Below are 25471 nucleotides of genomic sequence, written 5' to 3' on the forward strand. Positions count from 1 at the left end.
GATTTCTTCTTTAAACTGCGGTAGTACCTAAAGGGACTTTTCAGTCCAAACTTTGCCATATAAATTCCTAATGACGGCCGCTTTTTGGGTAAAAGAGCTCACTTTGTGATAATCCTGCCATTTTAAAGCATTGAAAATAAATAAGTTTAGTCTATATATTCCATTCTAATGAAAGTAAGTAAATTAATAGTTCCATGACATCTACCCTAAAATTTCATAAGTGAATGTGCCGCTATGCCGTTGATACCAGAACAATACGGTAGGTATTCTGTGTTTCTCAGAAAAATCATTTCCCGCATCGGAAACTTTCCTTCAACATCACAGAAATCTCAGTAAAAGAAAAGAAAAGGAAATCTTGGAAAATATTTTTGAGAGAGACTTGTGGAGAAAGGGGGTTCCTATGATTATAATTATCACACTCATGTGAACATGATTATTGGTTTGATAATAGGAATTTCAATTATTCATACAATAATTCAAAATGAAAGGGTAAATGGACAAATGGGCGTTTATACTGGGGGAAAAGAAAAAAAAAGTAGAAGGAAAACATATAAGGGTTACGAATATTAGGTAGTAAGTAAATTTGAATTAAACAATTAAGTTTATTACCATATAAACCGTATATAAAGGATTATGTAGGGGGGTTTTTATACTAAGGGTGGGCTTTTGAGCCTTTGAGGAGGAGTAAAGTCTTAAAGTCCAACCCTCTGAAGTGCAGTGTGTATTATTACATTGTGTACAATATTGTCATTGAATTTATCCGTTAAACTCTACTCAACCCTTGAATATTATTTTGTAAGCAATTTCTAGATTTTCTATTCGATAAAACTTTTCTGACGACGGCTCATGTCAAACTGAAATTTATTTTATTTTATCATTAATATTCATAAAACTTTTGTTCTAGTGTCACAACTATTTTCAACTTTTGAAATAGAGTTTGTTTTTAATTATTTATTTTTAAATAAATAATAATTTATTTCTAATATTTTTTAATTACTAGAAGAAGTGTGAAAGTTTGTACGAAAAAGAAAAATATTAATCTGTTTAAATAAAAAGAAAATATTTCCTGGAGTATACCCTATCCAAAACCTACTTTTAAAATTGTTTTTCCTGTGTTTACTCATTATTACGTTTTTATTTTTGTGAAAGTTCAAAGTTCAATAAGATAGCTTCATCTGGTACCTACTCTATTGATCTTGTTTCATTAAATGCTATTAAGGTATCCATCAATCTTCAAACTGCTATCGTCAAATCAATGGTAAAAGTCTTGTTTAGTTTGTCGAGCTAACTGGCTAACTCATCGTAGTTTAATAACGATGGGAAGTGGGTACCTGAACCTCCAAATCCATTACTTACCGATCAGTACCTACTTACTAAAGATCCCTATTGTATCCGATACTTACCTACTTAATAATACTCGAACGTATCATTGGGAATAAAATTGGTTCATACATCAATTTCATAAGAAATAATAATTTAAAACTAATGATGGAATAATAATAGCTATTCTTTTTTGTAGATATTCAATAGAGAATGACACAATAGATATTTATTTAACTATACAATGTTCACATTCATTTGATTTTTGGTGACTTTTTTAAAGGAATCGATCATGTTTTAACCTAGTTAGAAGATTCTTCCGAGTCCTATATTCAGATTTATGTTCAAATAACATAATTCTGTTCCAATAATATTGACTAATGTATCCGATTCAATATTACAATAAATATTTAAGTGACTATGAGGAGGCTATGAAGAAACGGTACTTTGCGGCTTCGAATTTCCACCAAGTCAATAACAACAACAGTTCGACTTTTTACGTGGAGAATATTCTGAAACAACCCGAGGAGCCAGAGCACGAAAGTTCTTTAGATTCAATGCAATCGAGCTGTTACGAGCAGGACTTTGAAGAGAAAACGATAGCTACAAATGAGTTTAGCAATGACAAGAACTACACTACGTCACCTAGTCCAAGAATTGATGCAGATATGGAAGATCAAGAGCAAGCTTTGGAACTGGATAAAGACAAGGAACCAAGTGCCACCGATTATAGTATGTTAACTTACAACAAACGGAAACTACATGAGTCAGAATCACACTCAACATCACCATCTCCAGGTAAGATATAAGATTGTCGTCTTACTCCAGAACTCTGACATCTGAGAGATGTCCATCAATATTCAGTCTTCTCCACTACAATCTATTCTGCGCGTAGACCCTCCACGACTTTGAAAACCATTTAGGTACATAATGCTATACATACATATCTACCTATTGTATAATATCATCTATCATACTTATTTATATTTAGGTACTTCATACTTCATTTAGCTACTTGGTCTTAGTACAACATTATTTTCAGCGAAATTCACCCAATGAAATGATGGCCATGCCATATTTATGGGTAAAAAACTCTTCAAATTTACAAGCAAAAACACAATTATGATGTTGTAATGGAGGTGTTAATACTAGTTTTATTACATACCTAGATATAGCCACCTACAATAAATTATATTTATATATACCTAACTAGGTACCTAATATGTCATCTGTTTGGTTGTTATCCAGAGTGAATTCCACACACCCACCTCTATTTTTTTCTTTTCATTACAATAATGCAGATAGTGACTTACTATCTATACTTACGTGCGACTATAACTATTGCGATATTTTTTATTAAACTTCAATGGGACAGCATTTATCAGAAAAGAACCATCTCTGAGGTTATGGATGGTTCTTTTCTGTTTAATGCTGTCCCATTATTTAAAGAGCTTCCTAAGTAGATTAGCGCTTGATCATACCTACAATGGGTTTTCCTTTTCAAGACTCTAAATATCTAATAAAATCGGTTAATTTCTGTTTCATGTTTGTCTATCTAGAACTGAGAAATGATGCAGGACCTGAGGATGCGATGGGAGATGACAACGAAGACGAGGAATCAGAAGATAAAGAAGATAGCAAAGCTCGTCAAGAATCAATACGAACGAATAGCTTACACAGTTTTCGTGTCTGTTGTAGAAATTCCAATTCTAAAAAATGTACAAACTGTCAAAAGAAATCCCAGGACAGGTTAAATAATAAAATTTACATAAATGGTGCTTTCAAAACACATGAAATCAATGAAGACTTGGATCATAATGAAAATCTAGATGCGAAACAGATCGAGCATGAGAAGAATATTTTGATCCTCTCCAAATCAACCAAGGCTGTGGATGTGAAACCTGTGTTAAAATTTAGTGTTAGTGCAATTCTAGGAACGGACCATGGGAAACCGGCTTTCCGATCAGGTAAGAAACTTGAACCAATTATTTTTGTATCCTACCAACCTATAAATGAATTTCATAAAGTATCCAATTTTTTCATAATTAACCAATAACCATACTCAAATACTCCTCCTAGTTGTATGAAAGCTGTTAATAAGAACCGCTCCTTTACCTCACTACAAGATAAATCCTTCCTAATACGTAATTCTAAAAGTTTGCATGGATTTGTCCTTTAGGATTTTGAGTACGGCTCATTAAATTTGGCTGCCTTTTTCTTCAAATGATTCATTAATAGATTCTTGATTAAATACATAAAATCAGTTAACATTAGAATTTAGACATTATTTCGACACAATTTCAACCATCAAATGTACTATACTGCGGGAGTAAAGGGACTTTTCAGTCTCATTCTGGCAGGACAAACAAGATATATTCCATGCCAACATACGAAAATACCTACAATCGTGACGGTACAACAAACTAACCAATTATTTTTGTATCCTACCAACCTATAAATGAATTTCATAAAGTATCCAATTTTTTCATAATTAACCAATAACCATACTCAAATACTCCTCCTAGTTGTATGAAAGCTGTTAATAAGAACCGCTCCTTTACCTCACTACAAGATAAATCCTTCCTAAAACCAATTATTTTTGTATCCTACCAACCTATAAATGAATTTCATAAAGTATCCAATTTTTTCATAATTAACCAATAACCATACTCAAACACTCCTCCTAGTTGTATGAAAGCTGTTAATAAGAACCGCTCCTTTACCTCACTACAAGATAAATCCTTCCTACTACGTAATTCTAAAAGTTTGCATGGATTTGTCCTTTAGGATTTTGAGTACGGCTCATTAAATTTGGCTGCCTTTTTCTTCAAATGATTCATTAATAGACTCTTGATTAAATACATAAAATCAGTTCACATTAGAATTCAGACATTATTTCGACACAATTTCAACCATCAAATGTACTATACTGCGGGAGTAAAGGGCCTTTTCAGTCTCATTCTGGCAGGACAAACAAGATATATTCCATGCCAACGTACGAAAATACCTACAATTGTGACGGTACAACAAACACTACAATTATTGTCTAACTCGTACCTACAACATCTATTTCAAAAGATACTTTGCACTCTGCATCATATCATAAAGCTCCAAACTTTCATATTAAACCCAAAACTAAAGCAATAAAGTACACCGAACACTGTTCATAGTAGCGTATACGCGAATTTATTTTGAAGACACAAATTTAGTGTCGAAGTTATAACATTTTGCACAAGGTAGGTTTTTTTTTTCATTAGGTGTTTTCTCATTTCTTTACAAAATTTCACTCCACTGGAGATTAACTAATGTCATATCGGAGAGTCGGGGATCTAGCAAAATCCTCCTTTGTAGATACCTAGCTACTAAATTGTAGATACTCGCATCTTGTCGTTCAAACATGAGTAACCCACCAATATTTTAGTGGATGTGCCAAAAACACATTGTATTTCTAGCGTTAAACTTTAACGAAAGCATTGAAGGGTGGGGTTAATGCCTTTGGCATTCTCTATCACTTTGTTTTCGCCACTGATTTGCACTAAATTGTAGATACTCGCATCTTGTCGTTCAAACATGAGTAACCCACCAATATTTTAGTGGATGTGCCAAAAACACATTGTATTTCTCTTGCTTTGCAATTCTACTCGGTAGCGTTAAACTTTAACGAAAGCATTGAAGGGTGGGGTTAATGCCTTTGGCATTCTCTATCACTTTGTTTTCGCCACTGATTTGCGAAGTGTAAACTGAAGAGTCTTGATAACATTGTAATGTCACATGCATACATCACCTGACTAATGTTACTTCCTATCATTATGTCACCTGCAATGTAGATGTCTACGGTGGGGGAGTTAACGAAATATCTCGTCACCCCTGACGATTTGTATGCAGGTCAAGTACCTAATAAAACAGACAATGTTACACCTCTAATTGTTTAATGTCTAAAGTAGTTTTATTTTAAACTAAGACAGTTCATAATTTTATTATTAGTTGATTTTGTTTTTCTTCGTCAAAAAATTAGCCCAAGGGGGTTTGGTCATTATAATAAAATTATAAATTACATAACTGACAGCATTGATTTGACAATGTGATTTTGTAAATTTAGCATCTCCACCAATACATAAGTACTGATGGTAATATTGACATCTCCACTAATAAATAATAATTGACTTGGTTTAATGTAACCAATATAGATTTTGTATTTGGCTATTTAACGTATTTTTAACGAGTACCTAGGTGTTGTATTGTTGATGGTGACAATGACATCTCCACCAATAAAATCATACCTACTTAATAGCAAATAACTTGGTTGCAAGTATCAAATTATTGCTCTCATTGACATCTTTCCCTATATAGATTTTGTAATTTTAGCATCTCCACCAATATAGGTACCTATTGAGATGGGAACAATGACATTTCCACCAATAATTTTATGTGGCCGAATTAAATTTTAAATCTACAGGCAGATAACAAAATCCACCACAGTTTGTTCACGAATTTTTAAGAAAAAATAAACAATAAAGGGAAAATTAAAGAAATATAAGCACGTCATTCATAGTTAGGTACCTTTTATCCTCTCAACATAGTGTGAAATATTTGCACTAACCCACCCACGTTATAATTGAGTGCGGGATTTAACTTATTGTAATTTCTTAATCCAGGGATGAGAGGATTAAGAGCAGTGGTTTAATTCTAAATTGGTGGATATTTGACACAGAAAGGTTTTAGTGATATAAATATAAAATGTATACTATCTTTCCTTTGTAAACATAAAATTCCCTTGAGATTTATAAAATCTTTTCCAACAAAAAAATATACGACTTTTCCGACGACTTTGTGTGAACAGTTTGGGGAAATCGCATTTGAAAATCATAAATATAAGTTCCTTTTAATGCCAAGAGTTTATTTAGCTTCATGATCTATCGGAAAATGATGGAAAAATGGCTCAGCTTTTATCGAAAAATTTCCAATGCAAAATAACGCCAACAAACATATCTATTCCTTTCAACGAAATGATATTGTTAGAAAATTATTTGTGGAAGTTAAAAAGCAAAAAGGGGGAAAATGGCGTCAGCTGGTGAACCACTTAGTAACAATATTACCCCTACCTCCCTGGTCCCTAACTTTCGTTTTATCAAATACCCTCTACTTTCACATACTACGCTTTTTTCCTTCTTTTTTAATAGCGCTTTCGAATAAGATAAAACAGATTGTAAAACTACTTTGCAGGCAAAATCTTGTCTGCTTAGATTTTATTCTGGAGTGAGATTTTATGGACAAAATATTTCTTTTCTCAAGTAGGTAGCCAATAGTCACCTACGAGTATTGATTTTTAGAATTATTATTTTTATAAGTAGGGGATTATTGTCAAGTGTAAACATTGAATCCACGAATTACCCCTTATAAAAACATATAGCTTATTTGAACCTAACCAATGAGCGAAAGCTATTCCAAAAGACATTTTCAACTATTTATCCATTATTACCTACCTATTCTTAATCTTATTTTTCACCTGGAAATCTTATTTATTCCTTCGAACTAATTTGCACTTGTCCAAAAATGTGAAAAAGGGATTCTACCTAGGTATATATTAGATATTGGAGAATATGTAACTTCTGCTTTCATTAGAACACAAATAATTTGAATAAAATTTTCCGGTACGTTTTGTTTGGAACATATATTACACACATATATTTTAAAATGAAATATAAATTAATAATAATAATAAAACTTTTCTGTTAAAAATAATACTTCAACATATTACATACACATTCGGGATACGGTAAATGTGCTGTACCTACTTTACCCGTGTTTTTCTACCCCTTGTTGCACCAGTTTAGTTGGAAAAAAGAAAACGAGCAAAATTGAACATGATATGAAATTAGCATACGTTTTGATAAGCAAACAAAAAAATTATACGCTTTTATTCATTTCAATAATATAGGTAGGTACTATAAATTCATTATAATTGCAAATGTTTATGTACGGATAGAATTGTGGAATCTAAACGTATAAATACTGAAACTGAAGGCGAATAGCACAGACGGTGAGTTGGCTGACAAACCTGAAAAAGTTCTTATTTCGACAACACACCAAAATGACTTCTCAGTGTTACGAGTATTATAACCTTCATTCTCACTGAGCTACATCCAGCACTGCGTTACTCTGACCCATTATATTCCCCGCCCTACTCAATATATCTTAACCTATTGGACCACACAATGAAGAGGCATTCCAATGTAGTTCAAAGTCCAAATTTTACACCATCTGAAGAATTTTGACGGGCAAAAGTAGAAGCCCAGATTAAAATGAAATATAAATTAATAATAATAATAAAACTTTTCTGTTAAAAATAATACTTCAACATATTACATACACATTCGGGATACGGAAAATGTGCTCTACCTACTTTACCCGTGTTTTTCTACCCCTTGTTGCACCAGTTTAGTTGGAAAAAAGAAAACGAGCAAAATTGAACATGATATGAAATTAGCATACGTTTTGATAAGCAAACAAAAAAATTATACGCTTTTATTCATTTCAATAATATAGGTAGGTACTATAAATTCATTATAATTGCAAATGTTTATGTACGGATAGAATTGTGGAATCTAAACGTATAAATACTGAAACTGAAGGCGAATAGCACAGACGGTGAGTTGGCTGACAAACCTGAAAAAGTTCTTATTTCGACAACACACCAAAACGACTTCTCAGTGTTACGAGTATTATAACCTTCATTCTCACTGAGCTACATATCCAGCACTGCGTTACTCTGACCCATTATATTCCCCGCCCTACTCAATATATCTTAACCTATTTGACCACACAATGAAGAGGCATTCCAATGTAGTTCAAAGTCCAAATTTTACACCATCTGAAAAATTTTGACGGGCAAAAGTAGAAGCCCAGAGCTGTCAGCAGGAATAATTAACACACACGATGTTGTAATGAAAATAGTTTGAGCTTTTCACCAGAGCATTATAAATGAAAAATGCGTTTTTCTGACGTAAAAAGTTAAAAACATAAAAACTTCAAGACTTCCATAGTGACCCAATTAATTAATGTTTGTTGGTTGAGCCTTATTTTCCATCATTTTACTGAAGCCCAGAACTGTCAGCAGGAATAATTAACACACACGATGTTGTAATGAAAATAGTTTGAGCTTTTCACCAGAGCATTATAAATGAGAAATGCGTTTTTCTGACGTAAAAAGTTAAAAACATAAAAACTTCAAGACGAAGACTTCCATAGTGACCTAATTAATTAATGTTTGTTGGTTGAGCCTTATTTTCCATCATTTTACTTAGGTAGGTACTATCATGGCTTTCTGAAAAGAAGAGAAAAAAAAACCAAAGCTGTGACATTGTCGAAAAAACTCACGGTATAGTAAGTTAGCCATTAAAATTAAATGCCATAGCGTACCGAGTAGAGAATGTTCGTTCCTCTTGGATCACAATTTTACTTAGGTACTATCATGGCTTTCTGAAAAGAAGAGAAAAAAAAACCAAAGCTGTGACATTGTCGAAAAAACTCACGGTATAGTTAGCCATTAAAATTAAATGCCATAGCGTACCGAGTAGAGAATGTTCGTTCCTCTTGGATCACAACTGAAGATAGATCTGTACGAATTTTGTGCTTTCAGAGAACATTATATCGAGTAACGGTGCCCCCCAACTATTTTCCAGTGGCATAGCCAAACCAATCCCTAGACCTGCTACCTCGTACAATCCTGTCCATTTACATCACAGTCTGTTAGCATGTCGACAACCATATTTGACAGGTAAGAGAAATGCCTGTCGATAACAGATAATGTCCAACTTATTCTTCCAAAGTTTAGTTTTAAAACAGTTTCTGGAACTAACAATTATTCTACTCCTATAGGGGCAGCAATTTAGGTATCGACAGTAAGTGGTGATGGTGATAGCTAGAGAAGTGCAGTAGTCCTAAATACAGCAGGAAGGACTGCAGGGATCTCGTAAAGTCTCAATCAACTATTTGTTTGAAAATTGAACCAACTTGTCAATTGTCCTCCATTTGCAAAATGAGTATAAAAAGTTCGACAGTATCAAGGTCAAGATGCAGTAAACGTAGACGAGTTATAATCTTCCTCATTGAAAAAAATAAAATCAAAACACGCTTATTGGTCATTTACATCATCCTTACATATTCCTTGTTACAAAAAGAGCTTACTCAAATAATGTTTTTCGTTTAATAAAACGAAAGTTTTCAAAAGAAAAAGAAGAAAAAACGTAAATATACTTCAGGAAGTTAAAAATTTCCGAAAGCAAAATTGGATTGTAAAGCCAAACTAATTAATGAGGGGACTTCTATGCTTTAGAAAATTCATTAAGAAATGGGTGTTCTATTTTCTACATGATGGGACATCAAAGTTGAAATATATTTTCCAGATTATTTTCCTAATTTCCTTTTTCTTAACACCTAACTCTCTCTGATTTCTGCCTCTGTATATATCTGTCCAAACTTTTCATTTAGTTTGGATGACATTAATCACTTGTAAATTTCATTTGAACAAATTAATTAAGTTTAGAGTTTACCACGGGATCATCACTTTATGAAAAATAGAGGAAATTATACAAAAACGCATTAAAATAAAAAAAAATAAAATAAATTCAGTGTTATTTTGAGATCACAATTCGCTTTCACATATTTCAGAGAAAAAATAAATGAAAATATAATCGTTCATACCAACTTGGTTAATGAATTTATCATTCAAAATTTGAAAATTTCAATACAATAACTAAATTGAAAAAAAAAAAAGTTTCGTCATTTAATAAAATGATCGACAGTTACCTACAAGCAAACTACTTGTTCGATTCCTCTCTAAATAAACTTATTGTGATGGACTCAATAATTTCATTTCAACTATCTCTGTGGTTCTTGATACATTTGTGCGAGTTCATGTTGACAGAGGCATCAATAGTAATATCCTGATACATTATTCGTGGAAAGTAAAATAGAACTCAAAAAGGTGAAAAAAGTTCATAAACTTTGAAAGCTGACAAGAAAAAAAAAGTACTTATCAATAAATGCAACAATTAGTGGAGCAAGACAACACAGAGAAACAAAGATAGATCATGAAGAATTAGTTTTAGAGGAGATAAAACTCGTATTGTCAAAAGTTTCAAGATCGGATGAAGAATTAAAATAAATCAACGTATTCAGAGGTAAAAGCGTTAAACTTGCAATAGCACCACCACATTTGTTGTAGTTTAATCAACTACAGCTCCAAGTGAGCTTTACATTTAAAATGGATTCCATTCAGAAAAGAAAGCGTAGGGTAGGAAAAGTCAAGGAAATTCTATAAAATGTTTCTTTTTAAACATATTCATTGAATTTTATTCAAAGTTTTGTGACAGCAATTGAAAAAAAAACAGTCTTGTACCTCCGAAAATAAATTTGAAAAGAAAAAATCTGTGAAATGAAACAATTTTGTTTGAAGGAAGAAAGTTGAAACTACTGACACGAACAAAAATAAACACTAGAGACCCCATAACAAAACGCTATACCTATAGAAATAAAACCTACATTAAGTACTTAAGTTAAATCACAGTTCAATTAGTTTTGTTTGTTTCTGAATTGTTTGTTTGAGCGAGGAGTGGGGATTGTGATCCCATGTCCTGATCTGAACCAGTGGGGTTCTCCTTCTCCACATTGGGAGTCCATGTTCCAGAGTTACGAGATTGTCTCTTGTCAAACGGATAACTCTTGGGTCTAACACTGGTAGTAGCTGCATTGTATTCCGTGGGTTCTGGAAGTAGTCTACACGTAGGAGAGCCACAGCCTGATAGAGAGTCCTCACTTCCTTCATCATCTGCTTGAGATTCGTTAGTTTTCTTCTTCAGGTCAGGGTTAGGCAACTCGGTCAGTTTAGAACTCCCAGCCTTGGCTTCCTCTGGGTTAATGTTAATATTCACTGCATTATCACCTCTATCATTTTCCACGGCCGCAGTATCGTTCGTGTTATTAGCTACATTTTCATTGGGACTTCCTCCAAACTTAATGACAATTTCCGCTTTCTTGATCTGTAGATTGAGTACAGGAGACTCACTGTCATCATTGTTACAAGTTACCTTGTAGTCTTCGTTCGTATTTCTATACGGTCTCGCGTCAAGCTCAGCTTGGGTCACCTCCTCAAATGTTCTATTGTCAATAGCCTTGGTAATGTCAGGACCAGCTGATGTCTTCTCTATTTGTATATGCCATGTGGTGCCTCCTCCATTGATGTTATCATGTTCAGGGCGAGATATCACATTGCTAGTGGTAGTCTCAGGATTACTAGGTTCACCAGTTTCCAAATAATCTACGAGACGAGATTGTTTTTCATCTTTCTGTACGCAGATTCTGTTCTCTTCATTGAAGAAGATGTGTAGATTCCTGACTCCCTTCAGATCAATGCTCTTGGTGTTACTCATCATGTCTTCATCCCAGCTAGGATCTACATAGGAGGGAGCAGGGGCAGCACATAGGTGAGGGGGGTGTTCCATATGAACAACGTGCGACTCGGGACAGCCAGGGGATTTCATAGCTAGCTGGGGGGAAGGGAGACTTGGCTTCTCAGGGGCATTCTGGACATAGATCACTCTGTAAACAGATGAGTCACACAAATGATAAGTTTTTTCTTCAAAATGCTATTTTGGACCCCTCTGTCCTCAACACATTATTAACCTGGAAAACAATGTACCCTCTAGTTCTCTATGGACCGTACGATTTAATGCAATGGACACATACACAAAAAGCCCACCCTGAGACTTTAGGTGTAGGGGCAAACAGCCCTAAAGGATGGGTTAAGCTTCTACGAATGGGTCGTAAATTTGACATGCCTGGACCACCTTCACTACTAACCACAATTTATGCCACACCATGTCACATCACTCTTGTTACTCACCTGTTATAAGCCTTCCAGCGTTGACAAATATGTAAGTACGCCTTGCACTGAATGTACATAAACACAACACCCCCCGTGAATCCAATGACCACTACAATCAGTTTGATCCAGAATGGCCATTCCAGGATGCCTGTGTAGATTTCATCTACTGTTCGCTCGATGAGAACGTACAGGGACCATATGACACAAGTCAGAGCTACAGCGTGGAACAGGACTGCACATAGCAGCTTTCTTCGCTCCATGCCCGTCATTTCAAGATGCTCCCACTGAAAAAAGACAAATTATATTTATTGGGATACCTTATTCTAAGCTGATAGTCTATGTTCCCACTGAAAAATAGACAACTCATATTTATTAGATGTTGTTCTAAGCTGATAGTCTAAAATAAATAAAGCACTACTTATAGTTTTTATTGCTTTTTTCTATCCAGGTTGGGACTTTTATCCCTCCTCTCTTCATCTTCTATTCCACGATGGGATAAAAGTCGGGCCTATTGGGCTGACAAAACCAGTTGGGTGGAAGAGGTCACTAAGTGAGAATCCTGCCATTAAAGCCTAAAAAAGGATAATGGCAAGATCAAGATCAAGGTATGGAATGACACTGAGTAAACAGGAGAGCATGAGTTCCAATCCCAGCCATGAAATAGATTTTTTTTTGTTTAAGGAAAATAAGGAACCACTGTATTGGTAATTTTCTTCACCCCCTGTCCCTCCCTCCCCTTTCTTTCTTTCTCTCTCTCTCTCTCTGAGATTTTTTTATCATCTAAATCCTATATTTCTTACCAAAGTAACTTTTACTAAAAGTACCCACTCGCACTCTTCAAACTCAGATTCCAATCAGTGATGACTGATGAACGACACGAGCGCAGTACATATACTGACCTCACTGAAAGGTTTGGTTTTTGTCTGCATGATGAACTGAAACTTGCACAGTTCGCAACATCTGATGTTGGATGACTTGATCCACTGCTGCAGGCATGCCTGATGGACGTTAGCGGAGAGAACCAGAAACAATAGGCAGGAGATACGTCAGGAGATGCCTCGGGTGTCACTTCGCAGTGACAAATCCTGAAAGACATAAACAGCAAATACTGTACTTGGTAAAACAGTAGAAAGGAGATATTAGTTAAAACAGAAAACAAACTACTACACAGAGAAAACAGACGTTAGAACCGAACAATCTGCGAAACAAAGGAGAGAGAGTAGAACGTGACACAAAGAAACTGATGTTCCAAACAATTTCATAGGGTGTATTAGTATTAATACTACACCAGACTCACAGGAAGTACTTAGGTAGTTTACTATTTGCCTCTATTTCTATGGATAGGTAGATACTTAAGCACAAGCAATATGGATAACCTAAATTTGGTTGAAAAAAAAAAAAAAAAAAAAAATCAGAGAAATCCTTCACCTCCAAAAGTCCCTCCCCTTCACCCTTATTCTTTACTTCCCTTATTTGAATTCAGTCAAATACTTACCGGCATATGTCAAAGCCATTGGAGGACAGACTTGAAGTTTGTGAAGAGCAGCGGTCGGGAGAAGACCGGTTCAGATTAACCTTGATGGGGGATTGGGGCTGAAATGATAGTTTGGAAAATAGTCATAAGAATTAATGGATTCACAATGGTAAATCTTGGATTTACAACTTTATTTATTAGTCAAATTTTGGAGAGTTTTCAAATGGATTTATATCTGTGTATGTGTGAAAGCCAACATTCATTGTATGGATATAGAGGCCAGCAATGAAAACATAGGTTGATGAAAGTATATTGAAGCTTGTATAGCCAACCAAAAATCTTTCAAGTTTTACTTAACCATCAGACTGTAGTCCTAGTCTCGTAGATTGGGGATACCATAAACTTGTAAGTCAATGACAAACTAACCTTCAGTTCCATAATATTCTAATACCCTTGGGCATAGTCCTTTCTTTAATTCGTTTCAAATTATCTTCTTTTGTTTAGATATGTAGTTGAAACTTATTTAAAACCTATACAACATTATTGTAAACAAAGTTTAACCAATAGTGATTAAAGTATTACTTTTGTTTAGATATGTAGTTGAAACTTATTTAAAACCTATACAACATTATTGTAAACAAAGTTTAACCAATAGTGATTAAAGTATTACAAAAACAAATATAAACAATGATTCAGAGGTTCATCAATCTCAATACAAAAAATTGAATGTAACATTCTAAGCCTGTGGACCACTGTATATTTTGGTCTGTTTGATTATTGTTTACTCATTCTAAGTGATATTTAAATCAAACAACTGTATGTTATCACCACCAGCCTAAAATGATGAATTTCTTCACATATAGTTCAAACCATTTTGAGAGGAACTTACATGTTGATAAGGGGCAGAGGCTGCTGTAATAATCTCCATGGGTGAAACACTGACTTTATGCAATGGCATTATCTGTCTACCAAACTATTGTTCCAAAATCTGCTCCATTGAGTAGCCTGTGAAAGAAAGAATAGCAATTGATTAATTTAAAGCATTCCAATACTTTCCCGTTGCTTTCATAGTACCTATAAGTTCTCTGTATACAATGTAAAACACAGTAAGCAATACTCCTTTTTTCTTTCTATTAATATTTCTTTCTTTTAATTTCATCACATTGACACTTTCAAAGACTATTTCACTCACACCACAACTGGATACAGAAATAGTTTCAACAAGGTTGTAATTCCTAATGACTCTAATGAGTTAGTTACAGCTAATCATTTTAGCAAGAAATTTCACAAAAATGCCTAGTCCTTGGCATTTTTGTACACACATCACATCATTGTACAACTTCATTTGTTTGCGGATGATTCAATGCTTTTGCGGATGATTCAACACTTTTTGTTAGCGATAATAACGAGGAGGTAGTAATTTGTAAGGGAGAGATCACTTTGACTCGGGCACAGATGTGGTTTGGTTCAAATAGGTTACATTTGAATCAATCAAAAACTCAGCACATCATTTTCAGTCTTAAAAATATATCTATGGAAAATCCATCTTCTGTCAAATTGCTAGGTTTTCATGTTGATCCAGAACTGAAGTGGCATATTCACATTAATTATGTTTCAGCTAAACTGTGTAGCTGGCTATTCCTTCTTCGCAAATTACAAACGGAAGTTTCCCCCTATGTACTAAAAAATGCCTATTATGGGTTATTTCATTCGATTTTAACATATGGGATACTACTATGGGGCCACTCTTCCAGTGCCACCCAACTCTTTATCCTGCAAAAGGGGGCTATTCAGATTCTCAGTGGTGCAAATTACTTGGTCCATGCCCAGCCACTATTCATAAACCTAGGAATTATTACTCTTCCATCCCTGTTCATTTTACAATGTCTCTTACATATTAAGAAAAATAGTTCCCAGTACCAAAACTTTGCAAGTGTACATTCTTATAACACACGAAATAAGAGCGATTTAGTACCTGTACACCATCGGGTTAACGCGGCCAGAAATGGGACAAATTATTTTGGTATAATTTTCTACAATAAACTCCCACCCCACATTCGAGAGTTACCCTACAATAGATTTAAACTCTACGTAGAACACTACCTTAAAAGTAGAGCTTTCTACTCTACCCTTGAGTTTTTGGAAACTGATTTTGATGTGGCTGAACAAATCACATAAAATTTCATTACCTATGTGTATTTATAGCTATAGTTATGACTTATGAGACACAGAATATTAGATGTTGTATCATAGTGTATGTTTTAGTTTCAAGCACTCTACAGATAAGTAGGTAGGTAACTTTTGCTGTATTTTTTCTTCTCATTTTATTAATATTGTTGTATTTTAATGTATATTTGTTTGTATATGTACTTGACTTGTGCTTAACAGCCCTGTGTTGAAGAGCACCAAATAAATAAAATATTTGTTTGTATATGTACTTGACTTGTGCTTAACAGCCCTGTGTTGAAAAGCACCAAATAAATAAATCAATTCAATTCAATTCAATGGTTTTTACTGAAATGGAGTAAGTAATTGGTATTTTTGGAATCCTTAGGAGATTTGTTATAATATAGGACAAAGTTTTGAAGTGGATAATTAAATAGGTACCTTCAGAGTTTGCATTAAATAAATAGTTTTTACACTTGCCTGTATAGTATGCAGTAGTGAAGTTTAAATGACAATGTGTGCAAGGTATCCTAGAACATGGGTATCTATGGAATTTGACAGTCCTGTCTTGTTCTTTGCTAAGGTACATGTGTTATTACCTGTATCATAAGGACACAAAGAACTTTCCTTGAGCTTGAAAAAAAAATATACTTATGTGGGTACTTGGTTATATTCCTTATGGAAGTAATGGGCATTAAATTTAGAGCTCTCAGTTTGTGATCAAAGCATATACCTACCTACTTACTATCCAAAGAAATCAAATTCAGATGGAAAATTAAACCACTAATTACTTTTGTGGGTACTTGGTTATATTCCTTATGGAAGTAATGGGCATTAAATTTAGAGCTCTCAGTTTGTGATCAAAGCATATAGGGTAACTCTCGAATGTGGGGTGGGAGTTTATTGTAGAAAATTATACCAAAATAATTTGTCCCATTTCTGGCCGCGTTAACCCGATGGTGTACAGGTACTAAATCGCTCTTATTTCGTGTGTTATAAGAATGTACACTTGCAAAGTTTTGGTACTGGGAACTATTTTTCTTAATATGTAAGAGACATTGTAAAATGAACAGGGATGGAAGAGTAATAATTCCTAGGTTTATGAATAGTGGCTGGGCATGGTCCAAGTAATTTGCACCACTGAGAATCCGAATAGCCCCCTTTTGCAGGATAAAGAGTTGGGTGGCACTGGAAGAGTGGCCCCATAGTAGTATCCCATATGTTAAAATCGAATGAAATAACCCATAATAGGCATTTTTTAGTACAGAGGGGGAAACTTCCGTTCGTAATTTGCGAAGAAGGAATAGCCAGCTACTCAGTTTAGCTGAAACATAATTAATGTGAATATGCCACTTCAGTTCTGGATCAACATGAAAACCTAGCAATTTACGTATTTTTAACGAGTACCTAGGTGTTGTATTGTTGATGGTGACAATGACATCTCCACCAATAAAATCATACCTACTTGATAGCAAATAACTTGGTTGCAAGTATCAAATTATTGCTCTCATAGACATCTTTCCCAATATAGATTTTGTAATTTTAGCATCTCCACCAATATAGGTACCTATTGAGATGGGAACAATGACATTTCCACCAATAATTTTATGTGGCCGAATTAAATTTTAAATCTACAGGCAGATAACAAAATCCACCACAGTTTGTTCACGAATTTTTAAGAAAAAATAAACAATAAAGGGAAAATTAAAGAAATATAAGGGCTATTTAACGTATTTTTAACGAGTACCTAGGTGTTGTATTGTTGATGGTGACAATGACATCTCCACCAATAAAATCATACCTACTTAATAGCAAATAACTTGGTTGCAAGTATCAAATTATTGCTCTCATTGACATCTTTCCCTATATAGATTTTGTAATTTTAGCATCTCCACCAATATAGGTACCTATTGAGATGGGAACAATGACATTTCCACCAATAAAGGGAAAATTAAAGAAATATACACGTCATTCATAGTTAGGTACCTTTTATCCTCTCAACATAGTGTGAAATATTTGCACTAACCCACCCACGTTATAATTGAGTGCGGGATTTAACTTATTGTAATTTCTTAATCCAGGGATGAGAGGATTAAGAGCAGTGGTTTAATTCTAAATTGGTGGATATTTGACACAGAAAGGTTTTAGTGATATAAATATAAAATGTATACTATCTTTCCTTTGTAAACATAAAATTCCCTTGAGATTTATAAAATCTTTTCCAACAAAAAAATATACGACTTTTCCGACGACTTTGTGTGAACAGTTTGGGGAAATCGCATTTGAAAATCATAAATATAAGTTCCTTTTAATGCCAAGAGTTTATTTAGCTTCATGATCTATCGGAAAATGATGGAAAAATGGCTCAGCTTTTATCGAAAAATTTCCAATGCAAAATAACGCCAACAAACATATCTATTCCTTTCAACGAAATGATATTGTTAGAAAATTATTTGTGGAAGTTAAAAAGCAAAAAGGGGGAAAATGGCGTCAGCTGGTGAACCACTTAGTAACAATATTACCCCTACCTCCCTGGTCCCTAACTTTCGTTTTATCAAATACCCTCTACTTTCACATACTACGCTTTTTTCCTTCTTTTTTAATAGCGCTTTCGAATAAGATAAAACAGATTGTAAAACTACTTTGCAGGCAAAATCTTGTCTGCTTAGATTTTATTCTGGAGTGAGATTTTATGGACAAAATATTTTTCTCAAGTAGGTAGCCAATAGTCACCTACGAGTATTGATTTTTAGAATTATTATTTTTATAAGTAGGGGATTATTGTCAAGTGTAAACATTGAATCCACGAATTACCCCTTATAAAAACATATAGCTTATTTGAACCTAACCAATGAGCGAAAGCTATTCCAAAAGACATTTTCAACTATTTATCCATTATTACCTACCTATTCTTAATCTTATTTTTCACCTGGAAATCTTATTTATTCCTTCGAACTAATTTGCACTTGTCCAAAAATGTGAAAAAGGGATTCTACCTAGGTATATATTAGATATTGGAGAATATGTAACTTCTGCTTTCATTAGAACACAAATAATTTGAATAAAATTTTCCGGTACGTTTTGTTTGGAACATATATTACACACATATATTTTAAAATGAAATATAAATTAATAATAATAATAAAACTTTTCTGTTAAAAATAATACTTCAACATATTACATACACATTCGGGATACGGTAAATGTGCTGTACCTACTTTACCCGTGTTTTTCTACCCCTTGTTCCTATGAAGAAACGGTACTTTGCGGCTTCGAATTTCCACCAAGTCAATAACAACAACAGTTCGACTTTTTACGTGGAGAATATTCTGAAACAACCCGAGGAGCCAGAGCACGAAAGTTCTTTAGATTCAATGCAATCGAGCTGTTACGAGCAGGACTTTGAAGAGAAAACGATAGCTACAAATGAGTTTAGCAATGACAAGAACTACACTACGTCACCTAGTCCAAGAATTGATGCAGATATGGAAGATCAAGAGCAAGCTTTGGAACTGGATAAAGACAAGGAACCAAGTGCCACCGATTATAGTATGTTAACTTACAACAAACGGAAACTACATGAGTCAGAATCCCACTCAACATCACCATCTCCAGGTAAGATATAAGATTGTCGTCTTACTCCAGAACTCTGACATCTGAGAGATGTCCACCAATATTCAGTCTTCTCCACTAAGTACAATCTATTCTGCGCGTAGACCCTCCACGACTTTGAAAACCATTTAGGTACATAATGCTATATATACATATCTACCTATTGTATAATACCATCTATCATACTTATTTATATTTAGGTACTTCATACTTCATTTAGCTACTTGGTCTTAGTACAACATTATTTTCAGCGAAATTCACCCAATGAAATGATGGCCATGCCATATTTATGGGTAAAAAACTCTTCAAATTTACAAGCAAAAACACAATTATGATGTTGTAATGGAGGTGTTAATACTAGTTTTATTACATACTTAGATATAGCTACCTACAATAAATTATATTTATATATACCTAACTAGGTACCTAATATGTCATCTGTTTGGTTGTTATCCAGAGTAAATTCCACACACCCACCTCTATTTTTTTCATTACAATAATGCAGATAGTGACTTACTATCTACTTACGCACGACTATAACTATTGCGATATTTTTTATTAAACTTCAATGGGACAGCACTTATCAGAAAAGAACCATCTCTAAGGTTATGGATGGTTCTTTTCTGTTTAATGCTGTCCCATTATTTAAAGAGCTTCCTATTGGATCACAACTGAAGATAGATCTGTACGAATTTTGTGCTTTCAGAGAACATTATATCGAGTAACGGTGCCCCCCAACTATTTTCCAGTGGCATAGCCAAACCAATCCCTAGACCTGCTACCTCGTACAATCCTGTCCATTTACATCACAGTCTGTTAGCATGTCGACAACCATATTTGACAGGTAAGAGAAATGCCTGTCGATAACAGATAATGTCCAACTTATTCTTCCAAAGTTTAGTTTTAAAACAGTTTCTGGAACTAACAATTATTCTACTCCTATAGGGGCAGCAATTTAGGTATCGACAGTAAGTGGTGATGGTGATAGCTAGAGAAGTGCAGTAGTCCTAAATACAGCAGGAAGGACTGCAGGGATATCGTGAAGTCTCAATCAACTATTTGTTTGAAAATTGAACCAACTTGTCAATTGTCCTCATAATGCTGAGCAAAACCCCGTTTTGATTTCAGTGTCCTCGAACAACAATCATTCGAACCTTCCAGGCCCAGGAACAACCAGTGTATTCCCGTTACCAGGAACATTTCCCTGGGCTCACAGTTCCAGAGGAAAACCTAGGCGTGGAATGATGAGACGAGCTGTGTTCTCAGATCTTCAGAGGAAGGGACTGGAAAAACGATTTCAAATTCAGAAATACATTTCCAAACCCGACAGAAAGAAATTAGCGGAAAAATTAGGACTCAAAGATTCTCAGGTAAGATTCAAGCAATAAACCTCAGAATTAGTTCCTTCTAAAGTTTTCGTAACAAAAAGTTTCTGAGGTAGGTATGTATTTATTGCACGAGCCACCGCAAAATATCTCCACACAAAATTTGAATGATAACTTTTAATTGAAGATGTAAAACCTAAGTACTGATGAAAATTAGAAAATCTCGTCTCATCTCTCTTGCAAGCGAAGTTTATCTTGTCTTCAAATCTCTCGGATAAATAAAAGAATTTTAGCTTTCCTCTTATTTTATTTTCCATAAACTCTTCTCACCCCTTTATAAAATATAAAACGCACACACAATTGAAATTGTTCCGTCCCTATTTTGTAAAACGACATTAACTCAGCCTGTAGTTGACATGAAGTTAGGGAGAGCAGCTTTCTAATCTTTCCACCACAGAAAACCTTTTATCTTTTAGGGTCCTTTGCCGTATTTGATAAGTTCCGCACCTTTATTGTATTATTTATATTCTTAAATTGATTTTTTCCAAGTACCTACTTACATTTGTTTTTCCACTTTGATTTCGTTTCGCCGATAGTAATAAAAGATAGCAATTAAATTTCAATGCGGATAAATCTTTAAAATTTTAATTAATTATTCATTTTATCCTAACCTCGAGATTAATGTAATCAAACTTTGGAATTATTTGAGTTTTAACTTTACTCGATGAAAGGCTGCGATTGGTCAGTAGATATTACTTATAGGGCGTACTGTTCTATCAATTTATAAACCTCGATCGAAAGTGTAGAGCTACAGAAATAAACTTTGGTTTTAAATCCAATTTAGGGAGAGGGGAGATTAATAAATATAGTGTAATCACCTAATCACTAATCAAAATGAGCCGTAAAATTAATTTTATGTCTAAATAAAAACCAAGTCATTCCTTTCGTACTTTGCCATTGTAGAAAATATTAAAATTAGATCCAGTGTTCGCCCGATACAAATTTCTGAATAAAAAATCAACCTCCCAATACTAATACACCCCAGTATTAAAATTAGATCCAGTGTTCGCCCGATACAAATTTCTGAATAAAAAATCAACCTCCCAATACTAATACACCCCAGTAATACGGAAAACAATATTTAATATACGACTCATATATGAGCAAGTATAAAAATATATATTAATAAAATATAATAAATAAAAGATTTGTCTAAAACACATGTTTCGCGTCAAGACACATCCCCTCTTATAAAACAAGCTAATCTTTAACTAAACTCACTAAACTGTGCAAATATACAGGGTAAATGTTTTATTCGAGTGCAGGAGAATTTTTCACGGAGGGAAAAGCGAAGCTCGTACTGTTCTAATGATGAAATCATACTATACTCCCAAGACCCCCATGTCTTCCTTCGACAGCCTTAAATGAGGTGACGATTATGGCCCTGGCCCGGTTTCTGAAGAAATGATAAATGGTTGTTGTGATAGTAGGTCGGTAAATTCCATCTGATAGTAGGTCGCTAAATTCCATCTGTCAAATACCTAGGTATAAATGTTTTTTTTTTTCAGCTTCTACGAATGGGTCGTAAATTTGACATGCCTGGACCACCTTCACTACTAACCACAATTTATGCCACACCATGTCACATCACTCTTGTTACTCACCTGTTATAAGCCTTCCAGCGTTGACAAATATGTAAGTACGCCTTGCACTGAATGTACATAAACACAACACCCCCCGTGAATCCAATGACCACCACAATCAGTTTGATCCAGAATGGCCATTCCAGGATGCCTGTGTAGATTTCATCTACTGTTCGCTCGATGAGAACGTACAGGGACCATATGACACAAGTCAGAGCTACAGCGTGGAACAGGACTGCACATAGCAGCTTTCTTCGCTCCATTAAATGAGGTGACGATTATGGCCCTGGCCCGGTTTCTGAAGAAATGATAAATGGTTGTTGTGATAGTAGGTCGGTAAATTCCATCTGTCAAATACCTCGGTATAAATGTTTTTTTTTTTCTACCCTTGAATAAGAATAACAAATTGAAAAGAAAAATCAACCCTCTTAAGGTGGATTAATCGATGTGGATTGACGTCGATCGTTTTGGATCGACGGCCCGTCGACTGTGTGTGAACACACTTTTACAATTCCCAACCATTCTGTTTCAGGTGAAGATCTGGTTTCAAAATAGGCGAATGAAATGGCGGAACTCCAAAGAGAGGGAACTGCTCGCTAACGGGGGCTCTCGAGAACAAACTTTGCCCAACAAAAACAACCCAAATCCGGATCTCAGCGATGCCGACTGCGACCGACCAAAGATCGATCTGTCGAATGTAAATATCGATTACGACGAAGAAGAAGAGGACGATCTTATGCGACCAAAAACGAAGTTTACCGACAACGAAGCGGAGTCATCCGAGGTTGAAGATGATGGAGATGACGATGAAGAAATCAATGTCACGTGACCATAAGATGTTTTAAGATAAAAAACGACAGAGTATTATGTGACCATAAGATCTTTCAGGACAGAGGATTGAGTGACCAGAAAATTTAGTTTTACAACGAAGCGGAGTCATCCGAGGTTGAAGATGATGGAGATGACGATGAAGAAATCAATGTCACGTGACCATAAGATGTTTTAAGATAGAAAACGACAGAGTATTATGTGACCATAAGATCTTTCAGGACAGAGGATTGAGTGACCAGAAAATTTAGTTTGACAGGAATAAAGTCCGAGATGATTTTGTTTCTAAATGGCTCAAATCAGGGGTTTACTTTTGTATGCACGTGGATAAATGAATAGGGAATTCTCAGGGAAGCCTAGGGTTAGAGCTGGTTAGGGTTAGCTTAATCATTTCTAACCCTAAACTGTCATAGGGCCGAGTACTTTTCGTAAAGCGATAGAAACCATTCAGAACAGGCTAAAGGGAGTGTAAAGGGTACTTTTCAGTCCTATGCTGGCAGTATAAAGTTATATTCCTTTATAAAGGTAAAGCGATAGAAACCATTCAGAACAGGCTAAAGGGAGTGTAAAGGGTACTTTTCAGTCCTATGCTGGCAGTATAAAGTTATATTCCTCTATAAAGGCTAGGTACCTCCGTAAATAACCTAGAACAGGTGTGTCATTTGTTTGTTTAGATAAGAAATGTGTGAAAACTTAAGTTCAACACCAGATTCTTTATGTATAGAATAAAATCACAAATACAAAGTTTATATTTAAAAAAATACCTATTGATTTTTCTTCTTTCAGGAGTGCATCGCATTTTCACTCAGGTTTCTAGGAAAAGGTTACTTTGCATTTTGCAACATAGATACCTAGGAGGGGAGCCCTAAGTAAATTAAGGTATAATAGATACCTAGAAAAAAATCTCTAGTTTTTTCCGTTTATTACAAACTTAGGTAATAAAATAGGTCATGTACTGATTCTTAGCAGATCAAAAATGTTTTTCTATGAAATTCCTCCGAAAATCGAGATGCCCATCAGTCTTAAACACGAAAATATAAAGAAACAAGGTCGAAGGACCAGCCATGCTATCTTGGGCTTTGCAGAGTTCATCATAACATCCCGAATACATGAATACTCAGACAAAGGTGGGTTGAAAATCTTGAAATAGGTTGGACCATCTCAAGATATTCAGTAGGTTAGCTGAAAAAAGAATGGTGGGAAAATCAATGTAAAATACCATGTTATTTACATACATAACTTCAGTCGTATTTTTATAGTTTATACTTAAACTAATGATGTATGTCGCACTTTACTGTGGACAATAAGATGTATGCACATTTGCAAAATGAGTATAAAAAGTTCGACAGTATCAAGGTCAAGATGCAGTAAACGTAGACGAGTTATAATCTTCCTCATTGACCACTAATTCATATTAATCTAAAATTCTAAAAATCAATTCAATCTGCTCAAAGTAAAACAATCAATACTAAAATAGTACAAAGCACATATGAACAGCAATTTAAAAGATATACCACTAATTCATATTAATCTAAAATTCTAAAAATCAATTCAATCTGCTCAAAGTAAAACAATCAATACTAAAATAGTACAAAGCACAGATGAACAGCAATTTAAAAGATAGAAGTCTGGAACAATGAAATAGAAACTGTACAGTTTTGCTGCTGATAGAAATTCAGTACAAAGTTCATTTCCCTCTGAGATTCAATGTGTTTGAAAACATACCTGTCAAAGCAGATCTTCGTATTCTAACTACAGTTCTGTTGTCTAGCAAATTGATTCTTTGAGCTGAGAGTAAAGTGGTGGTACTTCTTCGTTCTCAGCACTAACACAAAAGGCACTCGAATAAAAGGGTATGAGCTCGAAGTCTCGAGAAATCAAGTCGTCAATTGTCTGAAGTCCGAACAAGAAATACCTAATTAATCTAATTATTACAAAAAAGATAAATGAAGTTTAAAATAAAACTAGAACTGAAAAGAGATTTCAAGACGAGTGAAAAACTTGAGAAATGATCAAGATCAAAGAAAAAGGAGATCTTTACCATCGAAAGACATCGATTATCGATAGTTCTTTTTCGATATTTTTCTTCTTTTGGGGATAAAGCCCATTAAACACGATGCTCTATTCCTTGGAAATTTTATTCCCCTGTCGTCAGTAACGCATTTGTTTTACTGGTAATTTAACTTATTTTATTTAAAAAATTAATATTTAAATACTT

The 25471-nt window shown here is 34.5% G+C and overlaps 2 protein-coding genes across 2 annotated transcripts; one reads left to right on the plus strand and one right to left on the minus strand.

Moving 5' to 3' along the window:
- Nucleotides 1–1216: 1216 nt before the first annotated feature.
- Nucleotides 1217–23979, plus strand: LOC103524322. Its single transcript, XM_026833411.1, has 8 exons — nucleotides 1217–1258; nucleotides 1520–2118; nucleotides 2880–3287; nucleotides 8960–9097; nucleotides 20586–20827; nucleotides 22958–23216; nucleotides 23378–23681; nucleotides 23779–23979. Exons 2-7 carry the CDS (start codon nucleotides 1701–1703, stop codon nucleotides 23413–23415), a joined length of 1503 nt encoding a protein of 500 aa, XP_026689212.1. The 5' UTR covers nucleotides 1217–1258; nucleotides 1520–1700; the 3' UTR covers nucleotides 23416–23681; nucleotides 23779–23979.
- On the minus strand, nucleotides 9502–25264 carry LOC103524309. The gene is given in 7 exon segments (XM_008489324.3): nucleotides 9502–11919; nucleotides 12224–12489; nucleotides 13105–13212; nucleotides 13215–13290; nucleotides 13701–13798; nucleotides 14569–14684; nucleotides 24979–25264. Coding segments are annotated over 6 exon segments (1647 nt in total). The 5' UTR covers nucleotides 14638–14684; nucleotides 24979–25264; the 3' UTR covers nucleotides 9502–10889.
- Nucleotides 25265–25471: the final 207 nt, after the last annotated feature.

Source organism: Diaphorina citri, unplaced genomic scaffold (assembly GCF_000475195.1).
Source record: "Diaphorina citri unplaced genomic scaffold, Diaci psyllid genome assembly version 1.1 scaffold92, whole genome shotgun sequence".
In the NCBI taxonomy this organism is placed as follows: Eukaryota; Metazoa; Arthropoda; class Insecta; order Hemiptera; family Psyllidae; genus Diaphorina; species Diaphorina citri.

What these genes read in the sequence shown, in the direction of transcription:
- LOC103524322 (XM_026833411.1), top strand. Translation starts at nt 1,701, where the DNA reads ATGTATCCGATTCAATATTACAATAAATATTTAAGTGACTATGAGGAG. An exon ending in GAAACCGGCTTTCCGATCAG is followed by an intron (nt 3,288 to 8,959) that starts GTAAGAAACTTG and finishes TTGTGCTTTCAG; the next exon opens with AGAACATTATATCGAGTAAC. An exon ending in TCGACAACCATATTTGACAG is followed by an intron (nt 9,098 to 20,585) that starts GTAAGAGAAATG and finishes TTTTGATTTCAG; the next exon opens with TGTCCTCGAACAACAATCAT.